Source organism: Oryzias latipes, chromosome 1, assembly GCF_002234675.1.
Source record: "Oryzias latipes chromosome 1, ASM223467v1".
NCBI classification, from domain to species: domain Eukaryota; kingdom Metazoa; phylum Chordata; class Actinopteri; order Beloniformes; family Adrianichthyidae; genus Oryzias; species Oryzias latipes.
This window is the reverse complement of record NC_019859.2, coordinates 26,524,312-26,539,070: the sequence shown is the minus strand read 5'-3', so window position 1 is coordinate 26,539,070 and position 14,759 is coordinate 26,524,312. Positions and strand designations below refer to the sequence as shown.

At 42.2% G+C, this 14,759-nt stretch overlaps 2 protein-coding genes across 2 annotated transcripts in view; both read left to right on the top strand.

Moving 5' to 3' along the window:
• Positions 1–6,032, top strand: part of LOC111947431 — a 30,210-nt gene extending 24,178 nt beyond the window's left edge. Inside the window, exon 5 of the mRNA XM_023954725.1 lies at positions 5,849–6,032. Coding sequence (XP_023810493.1) covers positions 5,849–6,032 — 184 coding nt within the window. The remainder of the gene's footprint in view (positions 1–5,848) is intronic.
• A 363-nt stretch (positions 6,033–6,395) lies between these two features.
• LOC111947429 lies at positions 6,396–7,719 on the top strand. The gene is made up of 2 exons (XM_023954705.1): positions 6,396–6,831; positions 7,050–7,719. Exons 1-2 carry the CDS (start codon positions 6,671–6,673, stop codon positions 7,717–7,719), a joined length of 831 nt encoding a protein of 276 aa, XP_023810473.1. The 5' UTR covers positions 6,396–6,670.
• Positions 7,720–14,759: the final 7,040 nt, after the last annotated feature.

Below are 14,759 nucleotides of genomic sequence, written 5' to 3'. Positions count from 1 at the left end.
TGTCACTTAAATCATATATGCTTAATTAAATACAGTGATAATTAACTGAGGTATAAGTAGAGTTTGATTTATTGCTTGAAAAGGAGTGGGAAGAAGCAAGCTCATATAATCCCACCCCTACTGAGTTCATTCATTTGATAGTTTAACAGTGTTTTTAAATCCGGTTCTGATCAGATAGATTCTCTTCAAGTAACAAAATCCAGTGCCTAGAAATGATTGATGATCTTCAGAAAACATTCATTCATGATTTCAGTAAACAGTAACGATACCGATATGTAATAATAATTGATTATCATTAGAACACATGATAACATCAAACTAGTAATTATTGCTACACATTGCAGATCAAGTAAATAAAATCAATAGCTTATTGATTGTAATTCAAACATTTCAGTAATCATTATTGCACATTACAATGTAACACTCATTGGGTGTAATTAAAAGAGCTTTGATTATTTCACCATAGTCAAGTTCACACATGTATTTGGAATTATTCCAACACCTGTTGATCCTTAAATCCTCTTATCTTCATAACCTTTATATATTTTCTTGAATATTTGAATATTTGAACATTTTTTGAGCTCATTACTTAAACCGTTCCAAAGTTTAGGGCCACACACCGACACACAGAAACCTTTCTTTGTGGTTAACCGGATAGAGTCTGCTCCCCCAAGGTAATGTGCACCCAGAGGGTTGTGATGCCACCGCTGTGGGGGCAGTGTTTGATTCTGCTGGCTGGGCACCTATTGGCATGGAACTGTGTCACTGACGGATGAACAAACCCAGCTAGCTGACAGACTGTTACTGTGGTGGTTGTAACCCAGAATTGTGAGAATAAGTGTGTTCATGTGTCTTGTATGGTTTTCAGCTATGTGAGGGTTGTGGGGACACTTAACCCTCTTAGGTGGGGGCAGTGTGGCGACCTGGGGGTTTCTTGGGTGTAAAACCATGAGTGAGGGGGCTGTAAGCAGAAGTCACGTCCATGCTGTTTGTGGGTGTGATTAAATAATAAGACTATCCTGTGCAGAGCTGTGCGGTGAATGGAGCATGGACAGCCCTCCAATGTAGCCAGTTAATTAGCAGCTCGGCTCTCATTTCCTACTACGGTGATGTACCAGCAGGGTCGTTAAAGTTTATATTAAAATATGGCCAAAATAATGATTAAATATACTTTTTAAACTCAGTTTTGTCTATTACAAATATAGCATTAAGACTTTAAAATTAGTACAAACATAATTACAGAAACATCAAGAAATTAAGAGACATAAAGGGATCATATCTAAAAATTCCTCCAAAAGCATTGAAGGATCATCTTACGTGACTTCTACAAACACTGGAGAAAGTTTAAACAAGAGCTGAACTTTTTTGCCAACTGCTGGTGAAAAGAGCACATTACAAGAGCAGAAACTACATCAAATTCTCATTGTGCTTTTTCTTTCATTTATTTAATCATCATCTTTATTTATACATGAAATAAAAATGTACTCAGTTGTTATAAAGTCATCTGTCACATTCAGAATAGAAGCCTTGAAGTTGTTTTGTGAGGACCGGTGTTGAACCAAAAAGAGCGGTCCTTTGCCGTAACACTGCGTCAAACAGTACTAACGTATGGTTGCCTGCATTTGTACTGTAAAAAAAAGGATTAGGGTAAGAGGTAAGGAGAAGAAAATTGAAATTAGCAATGCAACGCAATTGAACCGCAACGAAACGCAACGCAATTCAAATCGCAATGGCAAATGCAACACAACGACAATTTGCGGTAAGAATTTCATTTGCATAGTGTTTTTGCAATTTTCATTTAAGTTGCCTTTGCGAATTTCAATTGCGTTGGGAATTTCATTTGCGTTAAGAACTTCATTAGCGTTGCCTTTGAGAATTTCAATTGCGTTGTCTTTGAAAATGTAATTTGCGTTGCAAATTTAAATTGTGTTAAGTTTGCGTTAAGAATTTCACTTGAGTTGGGAATTTTTTGTTTGCATTTGCGATGTCATTTGCATTTGCATATTTTAATTGCGGATGGGAAGTTTATTTACGTTACCTTTGTGAATTTCAATTGCATTGTCTTTGCGTATTTCATTTGGGTTGCAAATTTCTTTTGCTCTTCGAATTTCATTTGCAGTAAAAATTTCATTTGCATTGTGTTTGCAATTATTTGCGTTGCCTTTGACAATTTCAATTGCGATGGCATATTTCAATTGCGGTTGTGAAGTTCATTTGTGTTGCTTTTGAGAATTTCAATTGCGTTGCCTTTGAAAATGTAATTTTCGTTGCAAATTTCAATTTAGTTAAGTTTGCATTGCGAATTTCATTTGTGTTGTCTTTGCGAATTACAATCGCTTTGCCTTTTCAAATATCATTTGCGTTGTGTTTCCTATTGCCTTTGTGAATTTCAATTGCATTGCCTTTCAGTTGCTTTGCAAATTTCTTTTGGGTGTGCAAATTTTGTTTGTGTTGCATTTGTGGATTTAAGTTGAGTTGCCTTTGCGAATTTCATTTGTTTACATTGTGTTGAGTTTGCAGTTGCTTTGTCATTGCGAATCTTACTTGTGTTGCTTTCGCGAATTTCAGTTGCGTTTGCGATTTTCATTTGCGTTGCCTTTGAGAATTTCAATTGCGTTGCCTTTGAAGATGTAATTTTCATTACAAATTTCAATTTAGTTAAGTTTGCATTGGGAATTTCATTTGTTTTGCCTTTGAGAATTCATTCACGTTGCCTTTGCGAATTTCAATTATTTGTATTGTTGAGTTTGCGTTTTTGAATTGGTTGCGTTTGCTTTGCTTTGCGTTTGTGAATTTCGTTTATGTTGCGGTTGGGAATTTCATTTGCGTTGCAAGTTTCCTTTACATTAGGAATTTCATTTGCGTTAAGAAATGCGTTATGTTTGCTTTGCCTTTGAAAATTTTTAATTGTGTTTGTATATTTCGATTTGTGGTTGCGAAGTTCATTTGCGTTGTCTTTGAAAATTTCAATTGCGTTGTCTTTGAAAATTTAATTTGCGTTGCAAATTTCAATTTAGCCCTTTTGCTATCTTGGATGACCCCACCCTTACACTGACGTGTTCTCCTTACCATGACAAAGGTGGATAAAGGTGGAAAGATTTCAGGGAATCCATGGACACCAGTGAAGATCACAAATCATTGAAGAAAAAAGGTTCAGGGCACTGTCAAGTGGGTCTAGATGACCCAACTCCCAATGTTAAAGTGCCAAGGGTTACTTAAGTCTGACTTGCGAATTTTAATGTAGCCAAAAATGCGTTACATTTGTGTTGTGAATTTTGTTTTCGTTTGCGAATTTCATATGCATTTCGAATTTCGTTTTAGTTGCGGTTGGGTTGTCGTTGGGAATTTTATTTGAATTGTCGCTGCGAATTCGTGTTTTTTTGCGAATATCCTTTGCTTGTCCTTTGCGCATTTCAATTGTTTATATTGCGTTGGGTTTGCGTTTTTGAATTGCATTGCGTTTGCGTTTGTAAATTTGGCTTGCATTGCGGTTAGGAATTTCATTTGCTTTGTCGTTGCGAATCTTATTTGCATTGCATTTGCAAATTTCATTTGCATTCCTTTTGGGAATTTCAATTGTGTTTGCATATTTTAATTGCATTTAGTGAAGTTGTGTTACAAATTTCATTTGTATTGTGAATTTCATTTTTGTTTGCAAATTTCCTTTGCGTTGTGAATTGTTTTATGTGTTTGCAAATGATGTTAATAAATTCCTCTGATGCCTAATGTGTTTAAATTCAACATCGAGTTAGTATTAAGTCAGTAGTAGTAAATCTCTTCCATTTGTTCCATCGTTGCCATCATTTTTAAACACAAGTTTTTTGAGACTGCAATTATACTGCCACCTGCTCCCCAGGAGAAAGGAGACGGATAAACCAGCGATCCTCATCAGGTTTGTGAATCACAAACATAAGTTAGCTCTGATGAATCAAAGGAGGAATCTGACCAGAAGGAATGCTGAAATCTCCAAACATGCCAGGCTTCTCAGGAAGCATAAGCATATTGAAAACACTTGGGTTAAAGGCTGCAAGATTTACGTCAAACCACTCGGTTCACCGGACCGGTCCAAGGTTCTGGTTGTGAACACCATGCCTTCATGGTGTTCACAAGAAGTGTTGGAAGTGTTTGATCACGGTCGTCTGAAACCACATGCAGCAATAAATCAAAGAGTCAAAAAATTTCAAGAAATATGACACCTGGATTTTCATCATTTTCTCCAATGAATCAGGTCTGGTCTGAAGTGACCTGATTCTCAGCAGAGTTCTGACCTGCGGACAATTTGACCTCAACTCTTAGGGGCTGATGATATCAGCTGAAGAAAGATATGGACCTCCATTTAATGTCTGCAGACATAACATCGAAGAGAACTATAAACTGTTTAAACCTGTTAATCAGCAGAAGAAATGCCAACCTTGGTCATTCGACAAAATATGGACCCTTCACAGCATTACTTTATCATAAAAATAAATAAATAAAAAATATAAAAAAATTATAAAACAAATGAGTAATCAATCATTGAAAATGGTTAAATTTTTAATGATATTACTTCACTTGCTCCAACAAATTGATATGATTCATGATTTTTTATGAGCAAACTAATTTTGCTCATATTTTTAACTTTTGATATTTGATCAAATTTTGTGTTATGTCTATTTAACTGATATATTATTATTTTCTAATCATGTCAATGACTTTTATAAGTACCATAATCTGCTTGTATTATGGATACAACATTTCCATGTTGATTTCTAAAAGTTTTTTATTTTTACAAAATAAGTAATTCATCTTTGTCATGTGCTTTAAGTTTGGAACCGGATAAATGATAAATCATGTTATCAAATGGTTACTGTAGAACAGGGGTGGGATTATATAAGTTTGCTTCCTTCCACTCCCTTTCAAGCAATATTTATTTATTAATATATGTCTAATTATCCAAAGTTTGATTAGTTATTGTATGAATGTATAACTGATGATTGTATTGTTTTTGTGTATTTGATTGCTTGAAATAAACCATTTCAAATCAAGAAATACTGAAGCTTTGTCAAGTAGCCCTTTATTTTATTGAAATTGGCATACAAGGTTTATTAAAATTATTATGTTGATTATTGTGAGTAATAGCTCAGCTAAACAAAGCTAAATCAGAGTCGATAACAGACTCAAGGTGGTCAAAATCCAGGCAAGGATGGGAGCAGAAGATCAGGTCCAGATAAAACACTCTGTAAGAGAGGCAAAACAACACTTCACATTGAGCTCAGTGCAGTGCTGTGGTTGATTGAGAATTCAGAATCAGGTGTGCAGCATCCAGGATTAGGGTTAAGAACTCTGGAGATGGTTCCTGCTGGTTCTGACTTCTGACAGTTATCATTCATGTTTGCAATAGTAGATACTATGAGCAGAATAGAATAACAGAATAGATTTCTGTGTGAAAAATCCACACAGCACTCCTCCAAACTCCTCCAATTGAAACACACAAACGAGCCATGCATAGCCACTACTGGAATCTTTTCAATTTGTGCTGGAATTCTTCAGTTGTTTTCAGTCGTCTCTTGAGATTTATAGAAATTTGTAAATACAGAGTTATAGGGTTAGGGGTTAAGACCTCAGTACATGGACATTGTAGGGAATCGAACCCCATCCCAGTAACTGGGAGTACCATTACCAATGTCTTAAGTTTTTGAGGTCATCCGACATTGAGTCACGGCATGGAAAGCCGGGCATGAGCGAGGCCTCCCTCTTGCTCGTGCTCCTCCACCAACATCTGTACGTCGGATGAAAGCACATACGGCAGCTGCTCCAGGATGCGACCCTTCTGATCAGCTCTTTGGTGCGTCGCTCTGGTCGTTTCCAGCTACGGCAAAGGCCCTTCAGTCGGCAACAGGCCCCTACCGGCCTCTCCCCGGATGGCACCCCAGCAGAGCGGAATCGCCAACAACAAGTCTCTGGAGACATCTCAAGCCTCACCCGGAGTGCTCCATTCATCCATTTGTAGACGTGGGCCCCCCCTTGTTTTAATAGATGCCTCCAAACGTTGAACCGCTGAAAGGATGCTGTCCTGCTCTTGCTGTCCATAAAATCTGCTGCTCATCATGGACGCCGAATCGGACCCGGAAAAATCACTTTCCGGGCCCTTGGCCAGGTCTGATTCACTGGGGGAAGGGGCAACCGGATCCAACTTGGAGCATGGACTGCAGTGTTCTTCTCATCCCAGGCGGGTCCCTATGGGAAATAAAGCAAGTAGAGGACCCAAGGTTAGAACGTTCCTTTTTATTCCAGAACAAGATCACTTTCATTGCATTTTCGTGGCAAATTTCATTTTTGATGCATTATCATAGAACATTTCATTTTCATTGCATTTTCATTACATATCCAAGGCATTTTTTTATTATGAATTCTACTTTCAATGTATTTTCAGTGCAAATTTCATTTTCAATGCATTTTCGGGGTGAAAATCTTTTTCAATGCGTTTTAATTTAGAATATCATTTGAGTGGCGTTTGCATTGAAAAGCTTATTTGCATTGCTTTTGTGAATCTTATTTGCGTTGCGAATTTAATTTGCTTTGTGTTTGCTGGCAAATTTAATTTGCGTTGAAATGCTTGAATGTGGCTCTAATCTAATTCTGCTTTACTTCCCAGAATTCCTTGCTGGAAATCCGGCACTTGTTCAGGAAAATGAACTGGACCTCAATTACACAAAGAACAGAACAAAGACGTTACTGGTGTAGCACTACGTCCAGTCAGAATCCTGAAAGATGGCAGAGCAAGGGGGGTTTGGAAGTGCAACGCTTCCCAATGAGTCAATTTCTAAACTACTTCAGGAAGATCTTCAACCTGTAAGTTCTTTATTTCTTGTTTTGGCCGCTGGGCTGATGTTTTCGTTTTTCTCTTTAGTTTACTAAATGTTTTTCTAAAAACATTCGGGGCAAAAAAGACAAATTTTAGAAGGTTCTTCTCTAAGTTTTTCCAAAATTCGTTATGGAATTATGACTTTTTTGCTGAAGCAGAGCTTAAATGTGGCTGTGTTCTAATCTACTCTATTCTATTCATCCAGTGCATCAAGCCTGGCCTGGGACACGGGAAGTGACTTTTTGGAGTCCGATTCGCCGTCCATGATGAGCAGCAGACTACATGGACAGCAAGAGCACAAAGGAAGCATCATTTCTGAGGTGAGTCGGAAATGGAAGCTTTTCCATTTCCAACTCACTCAAGTTAATCTCATCCGTGGTGCGGTTTATCCTCTGAGGAAGAGGGGGTGGAATCGGGTGCCACCCCCCAGTGCATCAGACCGGGCCAAGGGCCCGGGAAGTGACTTTTCGGCGTCCGATTTGGCGTCCATGATGAGCAGCACATTTCGTGGACGGCAAGAGCGGGAGGACAGCAACGTTCCAGCAGTTCAACATTTGGAAGAATCTATCCCCAACTTGCAGCCCCTTTCTGGTAAGCGGCGGACTGCCAGGACACGGAGATGGCCGCAGGCTAGATGGGCATACCGCCCAGTCCCACTACTGCCTACCCAGGCGTTGGAGGCCTGCACGGCGATGGACAAGGGGCGGGCCCACGTCTACAAACGGATGAATGGAGCACTCCGGGTGAGGCTTGAGATGTCGCCAGAGACTTGTTGTCGGCGGTTTTCGCTCTGTTGGGGTCCCATCCGGGGAGAGGCCGGCGGGACGTGTAGCCGACTGAGGGGCCTTTGCCGTTGCTGGATCCGACCAGAGTGACGCACCGAAGAGCAGATCAGAAGGGTCGTCATCCTGGAGCAGCTGCCGTATGTGATTTTATCCAACGTACGGATGTCGGTGGAGGAGCACGAGCAAGAGGGAGGCCTCGCTGGTGCCCGGCTTTCCATGCCGTGACTCAATGTCGAATGAGGGGATTCTGCGGTGCTGTCTGGTGGGGATTGACGTGGTGACAGCGCCGTAATGGATTGCCGGTCCGGATTGCTTTACATCCTCAATCTCGCAGATCCCCCTCCTGCGAGATTGACGATGTGCTGGAATCCGGACCGGCAATCCGCCACCGCGCTGGCACTACGTCCTTCCCAACCAGAAAGCTCCACAGAGGCGCCTCGTCCAACGTTGATGCACTGCAGGGCAAGCCAGGAATCAGCAGGGCCCCCCTCTGGCTCGAGCTCCTTCACTAATGTCCCTACGTCGGATGAAAGCACATGCAGCAGCTGCTCCATGATGACGACCCTTCTGATCTGCTCTTCGGTGCGTCTCTCTGGTCGGATCCAGCAAAGGCAAAGGCCTTTCATTCGGTTATACGCTCCCACTGGCCTCACCACGGATGGCACCCCAACAGAGCGGAAGCGCCGACAACAAGTCTCTGGCGACATCTCAAGCCTCACCCGGAGTGCTCCATTCATCCGTTTGTAGACGTGGGCCCGCCCCTTGTCCATCGCCGTGCAGGCCTCCAACGCCTGGGTAGGCAGTAGTGGGACTGGGCGGTATGCCCATCTAGCCTGCGGCCATCTCCGTGTCCTGGCAGTCCGCCGCTTACCAGAAAGGGGCTGCAAGTTGGGGATAGATTCTTCCAAATGTTGAACTGCTGGAATGTTGCTGTCCTCCCGCTCTTGCCGTCCACGAAATGTGCTGCTCATCATGGACGCCAAATCGGACGCCGAAAAGTCACTTCCCGGGCCCTTGGCCCGGTCTGATGCACTGGGGGGTGGCACCCGATTCCACCCCCTCTTCCTCAGAGGATAAACCGCACCACGGATGAGATGAACTTGAGTGAGTTGGAAATGGAAAAGCTTCCATTTCCGACTCACCTCAGAAATGATGCTTCCTTTGTGCTCTTGCTGTCCATGTAGTCTGCTGCTCATCATGGACGGCGAATCGGACGCCAAAAAGTCACTTTCCGTGTCCCAGGCCAGGTTTGATGCACTGGATGAATAGAATAGAGTAGATTAGAACACAGCCACATTTAAGCTCTGCTTCAGCAAAAAAGTCATAATTCCATAACGAATTTTGGAAAAACTTTGAGAAGAACCTTCTAAAATTTGTCTTTTTTGCCCCGAATGTTTTTAGAAAAACATTTAGTAAACTAAAGAGAAAAACGAAAACATCAGCCCAGCGGCCAAAACAAGAAATAAAGAACTTACAGGTTGAAGATCTTCCTGAAGTAGTTTAGAAATTGACTCATTGGGAAGCGTTGCACTTCCAAACCCCCCTTGCTCTGCCATCTTTCAGGATTCTGACTGGACGTAGTGCTACACCAGTAACGTCTTTGTTCTGTTCTTTGTGTTATTGAGGTCCAGTTCATTTTCCTGAACAAGTGCCGGATATCCAGCAAGGAATCTTGGGAAGTAAAGCAGAATTAGATCAGAGCCACATTCAAGCATTTCAACGCAAATTAAATTTGCCAGCAAACACAAAGCAAATTAAAGCCGCAAGCGGCGTTGTATGGCCCGCAGACGCAACCCGCCTTCCACGCCCAACTCTACGCACCACCGCTGCCCTCACCGCGCTCACTGCCCGCAAATAAAAAGCTAGTCAAGGCTTGGTTTGCTAATTATGCTAACTATGCTAATGTGGCTAAAAGTGCTAGCATTGCGATCAGCATCATCAACTGACTTAGAAAAACAAATTATCTAAAATGCTAATTATGCTAACTATGCTAGCTATGCTAATGTGGCTAAAAGTGCTAGCATTGCGATCAGCATCATCAACTGACTCAGAAAAACACATTACCTAAAATGCTAATTATGCTAACTATGCTAGCTATGCTAATGTGGCTAAAAGTGCTAGCATAGCGATCAGCATCATCAACTGACTCAGAAAAACACATTATCTAAAATGCTAATTATGCTAACTATGCTAGCTATGCTAATGTGGCTAAAAGTGCTAGCATAGCGATCAGCATCATCAACTGACTCAGAAAAACAAATTATCTAAAATGCTAATTATGCTAACTATGCTAGCTATGCTAATGTGGCTAAAAGTGCTAGCATAGTGATCAGCATCATCAACTAACTCAGTAAAACACATTCCTCCATTGGTGAGAGCTATATGTCATAAGTTGATAAAACACCCACTTTTTCCAAAATGGCGGCTTTTCTGTTGATTTTATCTCCATAGCAACTATTCTATGTTTTGGTCCCCTCGGGAGGACGAACAGATTGACGTCAGTTTCGGACAAATCGGTAAAAGTAAAGTTTTTGTTGACCTTAGCAACAGTGGTTTTATGCTAACCACGCCCACATTCCTTATATGTCCATATCCAGTGTTTTTCAATGTATTCAGTTTCAGGCATTAATGCATGCATTCAATTTTCATTGTATTGTATTGAAATGCATGGGAGTTATAACACTGCGCCACTTTGCTAGCTTGCCACGCGCACGCCGTTCAAAATCTACAACTTCTAATTCCAACATTTTTTCCAGAGTAGCTTGCCATTGATGCCCGAAACGTTTAGAGACGATCGATGAAAATTCCAACGACAAGTTTACGTTTGAATCTGGTGGTAAAGGTGTTTTTTATAGAAAATTCAAGATGGCCGCCTTTTCCCGAGGTCAAAGGTCGACGAAACTCCAAAGGTGATTGTAGACTTACGCTAGGGACATTGGAGTCAAATTTCGTCAAAATCGCTCGAAAAAAAGTTCATTTTTCCATATTGTGTAAAATCGCGAAAAACACAAAATGGCAGATTTTGGCACAAAATGGCCGCCAAACCGTAGGTCGTGTCGCCATCACGTAATGATTTCAAAACTTTCTTTGGATATACCCGACAAAGTTATCTGGGTTTCGTTAGCCGATTCTTAAAAATAAAATCCGAAAAATTTCTTTTTTGCCGAGTCAGCACTTTTTTTTGCGATCATTTTTTGTTTACAACTTCTAATTCCAACATTTTGTCCAGAGTAGCTGGCCGTTGGTGCCCGAAAAGTTACGAGACGATTGATGAAAATTCCAACGACGAGTTTTCGTTTGTATCTGGTGCTAAAGGTGCTTTTTTGAGAAAATTCCAGATGGCGGCCTTTGCCCAAGGTCAAAGGTCAACGACACTTCTGGGGTGTTTGTAGAGTGGAGCTGGCAGCAAGTGTGTGCAATTGCGTGAAAATCGCTCAAACAAAAGCGTCTTTTCCCCATATTGTGGGAAAACACGAAAATCGCCAATTCTCAGAGTTCGCCACAAAATGGCCGCCAAGCCGTAGGTCGTGCGGCCGTCCCATAATGATTTCAAAACATCTCTGGGATATCCCCGACACGTGTGTCTTGGTTTCGCGGCCGTATTTTGAAGTACATTTTGTTCGGCCCCATACGCGATTTTCGGCCCATTCATTTTTTTGACGGGATCGCTGGCCGTGATGTCATCGTCTTCGGGGGGGTGACGTTGACTTTGTGGAAAATTCATTTTCAATTTATCCCAGGTGTGTGCACGTTTTGGTGACTTTTCGAGCATGCGGCGGGGGTCAAATTCTCGCTGAAAGGCGGCGAAGTCGTCGTTCCAACTGCGAAAACAATATGGTCCTTGCAGTCAGTGACTGCTGCTGCGGGCCATAATTAAAGCTGCAAGCGGCTTTGTATGGCCCGCAGACGCAACCCGCCTTCCACGCCAAACTCTACGCACCACCGCTGCCCTCACCGCCCTCACAGCCCGCAAATTAAAAGCTAGTCAAGGCTGGATTTGCTAATTATGCTAACAATGCTAACTATGCTAATGTGGCTAAAAGTGCTACCATGCGATCAGCATTATCAACTAACTCAGAAAAACACATTACCTAAAATGCTAATTATGCTATCTATGCTAGCTATGCTAATGTGGCTAAAAGTGCTAGCATAGCGATCAGCATCATCAACTGACTCAGAAAAAACTATTACCTAAAATGCTAATTATGCTAACTATGCTAGCTATGCTAACATAGCTAAAAGTGCTAGCATAGCGATCAGCATCATCAACTGACTCAGAAAAACACATTACCTAAAATGCTAATAATGCTAACTATGCTAGCTATGCTAATGTAGCTAAAAGTGCTAGCATAGCGATCAGCATCATCAACTGACTCAGAAAAACACATTCCTCCATTGGTGAGAGCTATATGTCATAAGTTGATAAAAAACCCACTTTTTCCAAAATGACGGCTTTTCTGTTGATTTTATCTCCATAGCAACCATTTTATGTTTTGGTCCCCTCGGGAGGACGAACAGATTGACGTAAGTTTCGGACAAATCGGTAAAAGTAAAATTTTTGTTGTCCTTAGCAACAGTGGTTTTATGCTAACCACGCCCACATTCCTTATATGTCCATATCCAGTGTTTTTCTATGTATTCAGTTGTAGGCATTAATGCATGCATTCAATTTTCATTGTATTGTATTGAAATGCATGGGAGTTATAACACTGCGCCAATTTGCTAGCTTGCCACGCGCACGCCATTCAAAATCTACAACTTCTAATTCCAACATTTTTTCCACAGTAGCTTGCCATTGATGCCCAACGTTGGTTATTGGTTTCGTTAGTCGATTCTCAAAAAAAAAGTTCCGAATTTTTTTGTTTTTGCTGAGTCGGCACATTTTTCTGCGACGGTTTTTTGCTTACCACGCCCACATTCCTTTATCGATCTTGTCGTGCGTAGCATCGTTTTGTTCAGCGCGGGCCAAGGAATCGCATATTTCCTCTTCACGACGTTCCGATGAAAAATGTGCGAGCTAGCCAAGATGGCAACGGTTGCTAGCTCGCCACGCGCACGCCGTTCAAAATCTACAACTTCTAATTCCAACATTTTGTCCAGAGTAGCTGGCCGTTGGTGCCCGAAAAGTTACGAGACGATTGATGAAATTTCCAACGACGAGTTTTCGTTTGTATCTGGTGCTAAAGGTGCTTTTTTGAGAAAATTCCAGATGGCGGCCTTTTCCCAAGGTCAAAGGTCAACGACAGTTCTGGGGTGTTTGTAGACTGGAGCTGGCAGCAAGTGTGTGCAATTGCGTGAAAATCGTTCAAACAAAAGTGTCTTTTCCCCATTTTGTGGGAAAACACGAAAATCGCCAATTCTCAGAGTTCGCCACAAAATGGCCGCCAAGCCGTAGGTCGTGTGGCCGTCCCATAATGATTTCAAAACATCTCTGGGATATCCCCGACACGTGTGTCTTGGTTTCGCGGCCGTATTTTGAAGTACATTTTGTTCGGCCCCATACGCGATTTTCGGCCCATTCATTTTTTTGACGGGATCGCTGGCCGTGATGTCATCGTCTTCGGGGGGGTGACGTTGACTTTGTGGAAAATTCATTTGCAATTTATCCCAGGTGTGTGCACGTTTTGGTGACTTTTCGAGCATGCGGCGGGGGTCAAATTCTCGCTGAAAGGCGGCGAAGTCGTCGTTCCAACTGCGAAAACAATATGGTCCTTGCAGTCAGTGACTGCTGCTGCGGGCCATAATAAGGTATGAGGAATAGCAGTGCGCGACTTTGCGAGCTCGCCACGCGGACGCCGTTCAAAATCTACAACTTCTAATTGCAACATTTTTTTCACAGTAGCTTGCCGTTGATGCCCAAAAAGTTTCGAGACGATCGCGGAAAATTCCAACGACAAGTTTACGATTGAATCCAGGGGTAAATGCGTTTTTTATAGAAAGTTCAAGATGGCGGCCTTTTCCCGAGGTCAAAGGTGGACGAAACTCCAGAGGTAGTTGTGGACTGGCTCTAGCAACATGTGAGTCAAATTTCGTGAAAATCGCTCGAAGAAAAGTTCGTTTTTCCATATTGTGTAAAAACGCGAAAAACGCAAAATGGCAGATTTTGGCACAAAATGGCCGCCAAACCGTAGGTCGTATCACCATCCCGTAATGATTTCAAAACGTCCTTTGGATATCGCGGACAAGGGTATATTGGTTTTGTTAGTCGATTCTCAAAAAAAACGTTCCGAATTTTTTCGTTTTTGCCAAGTCGGCACTTTTTTTTGCGACGGTTTTTTGCTTACCACGCCCACATTCCTTTATCGATCTTGTTGTGCGTAGCATCGTTTTGTTCGGCGCGGGCCAAGGAATCGCATATTTCCTCTTCACGACGTTCCGATGAAAAAGTGCGAGCTAGCCAAGATGGCAACGGTTGCTAGCTCGCCACGCGCACGACGTTCAAAATCTACAACTTCTAATTCCAACATTTTGTCCAGAGTAGCTGGCCGTTGGTGCCCGAAAAGTTACGAGACGATTGATGAAAATTCCAACGACGAGTTTTCGTTTGTATCTGGTGCTAAAGGTGCTTTTTTGAGAAAATTCCAGATGGCGGCCTTTTCCCAAGGTCAAAGGTCAACGACAGTTCTGGGGTGTTTGTAGACTGGAGCTGGCACCAAGTGTGTGCAATTGCGTGAAAATCGTTCAAACAAAAGTGTCTTTTCCCCATATTGTGGGAAAACACGAAAATCGCCAGTTCTCAGAGTTCGCCACAAAATGGCCGCCAAGCCGTAGGTCGTGCGGCCGTCCCATAATGATTTCAAAACATCTTTGGGATATCCCCGACACGTGTGTCTTGGTTTCGCGACTGTATTTTGAAGTACATTTTGTTCGGCCCCATACGCGATTTTCGGCCCATTCATTTTTTTGACGGGATCGCTGGCCGTGATGTCATCGTCTTCGGGGGGGTGACGTTGACTTTGTGGAAAATTCATTTGCAATTTATCCCAGGTGTGTGCACATTTTGGTGACTTTTCGAGCATGCGGCGGGGATCAAATTCTCGCTGAAAGGCGGCGAAGTCGGCGTTCCAACTGCGAAAACAATATGGTCCTTGCAGTCAGTGACTGCTGCTGCGGGCCATAATTAAATTCGC

What these genes read in the sequence shown, in the direction of transcription:
- LOC111947429 (XM_023954705.1), top strand. Translation starts at nt 6,671, where the DNA reads ATGAACTGGACCTCAATTACACAAAGAACAGAACAAAGACGTTACTGG. An exon ending in TTCAGGAAGATCTTCAACCT is followed by an intron (nt 6,832 to 7,049) that starts GTAAGTTCTTTA and finishes CTATTCATCCAG; the next exon opens with TGCATCAAGCCTGGCCTGGG.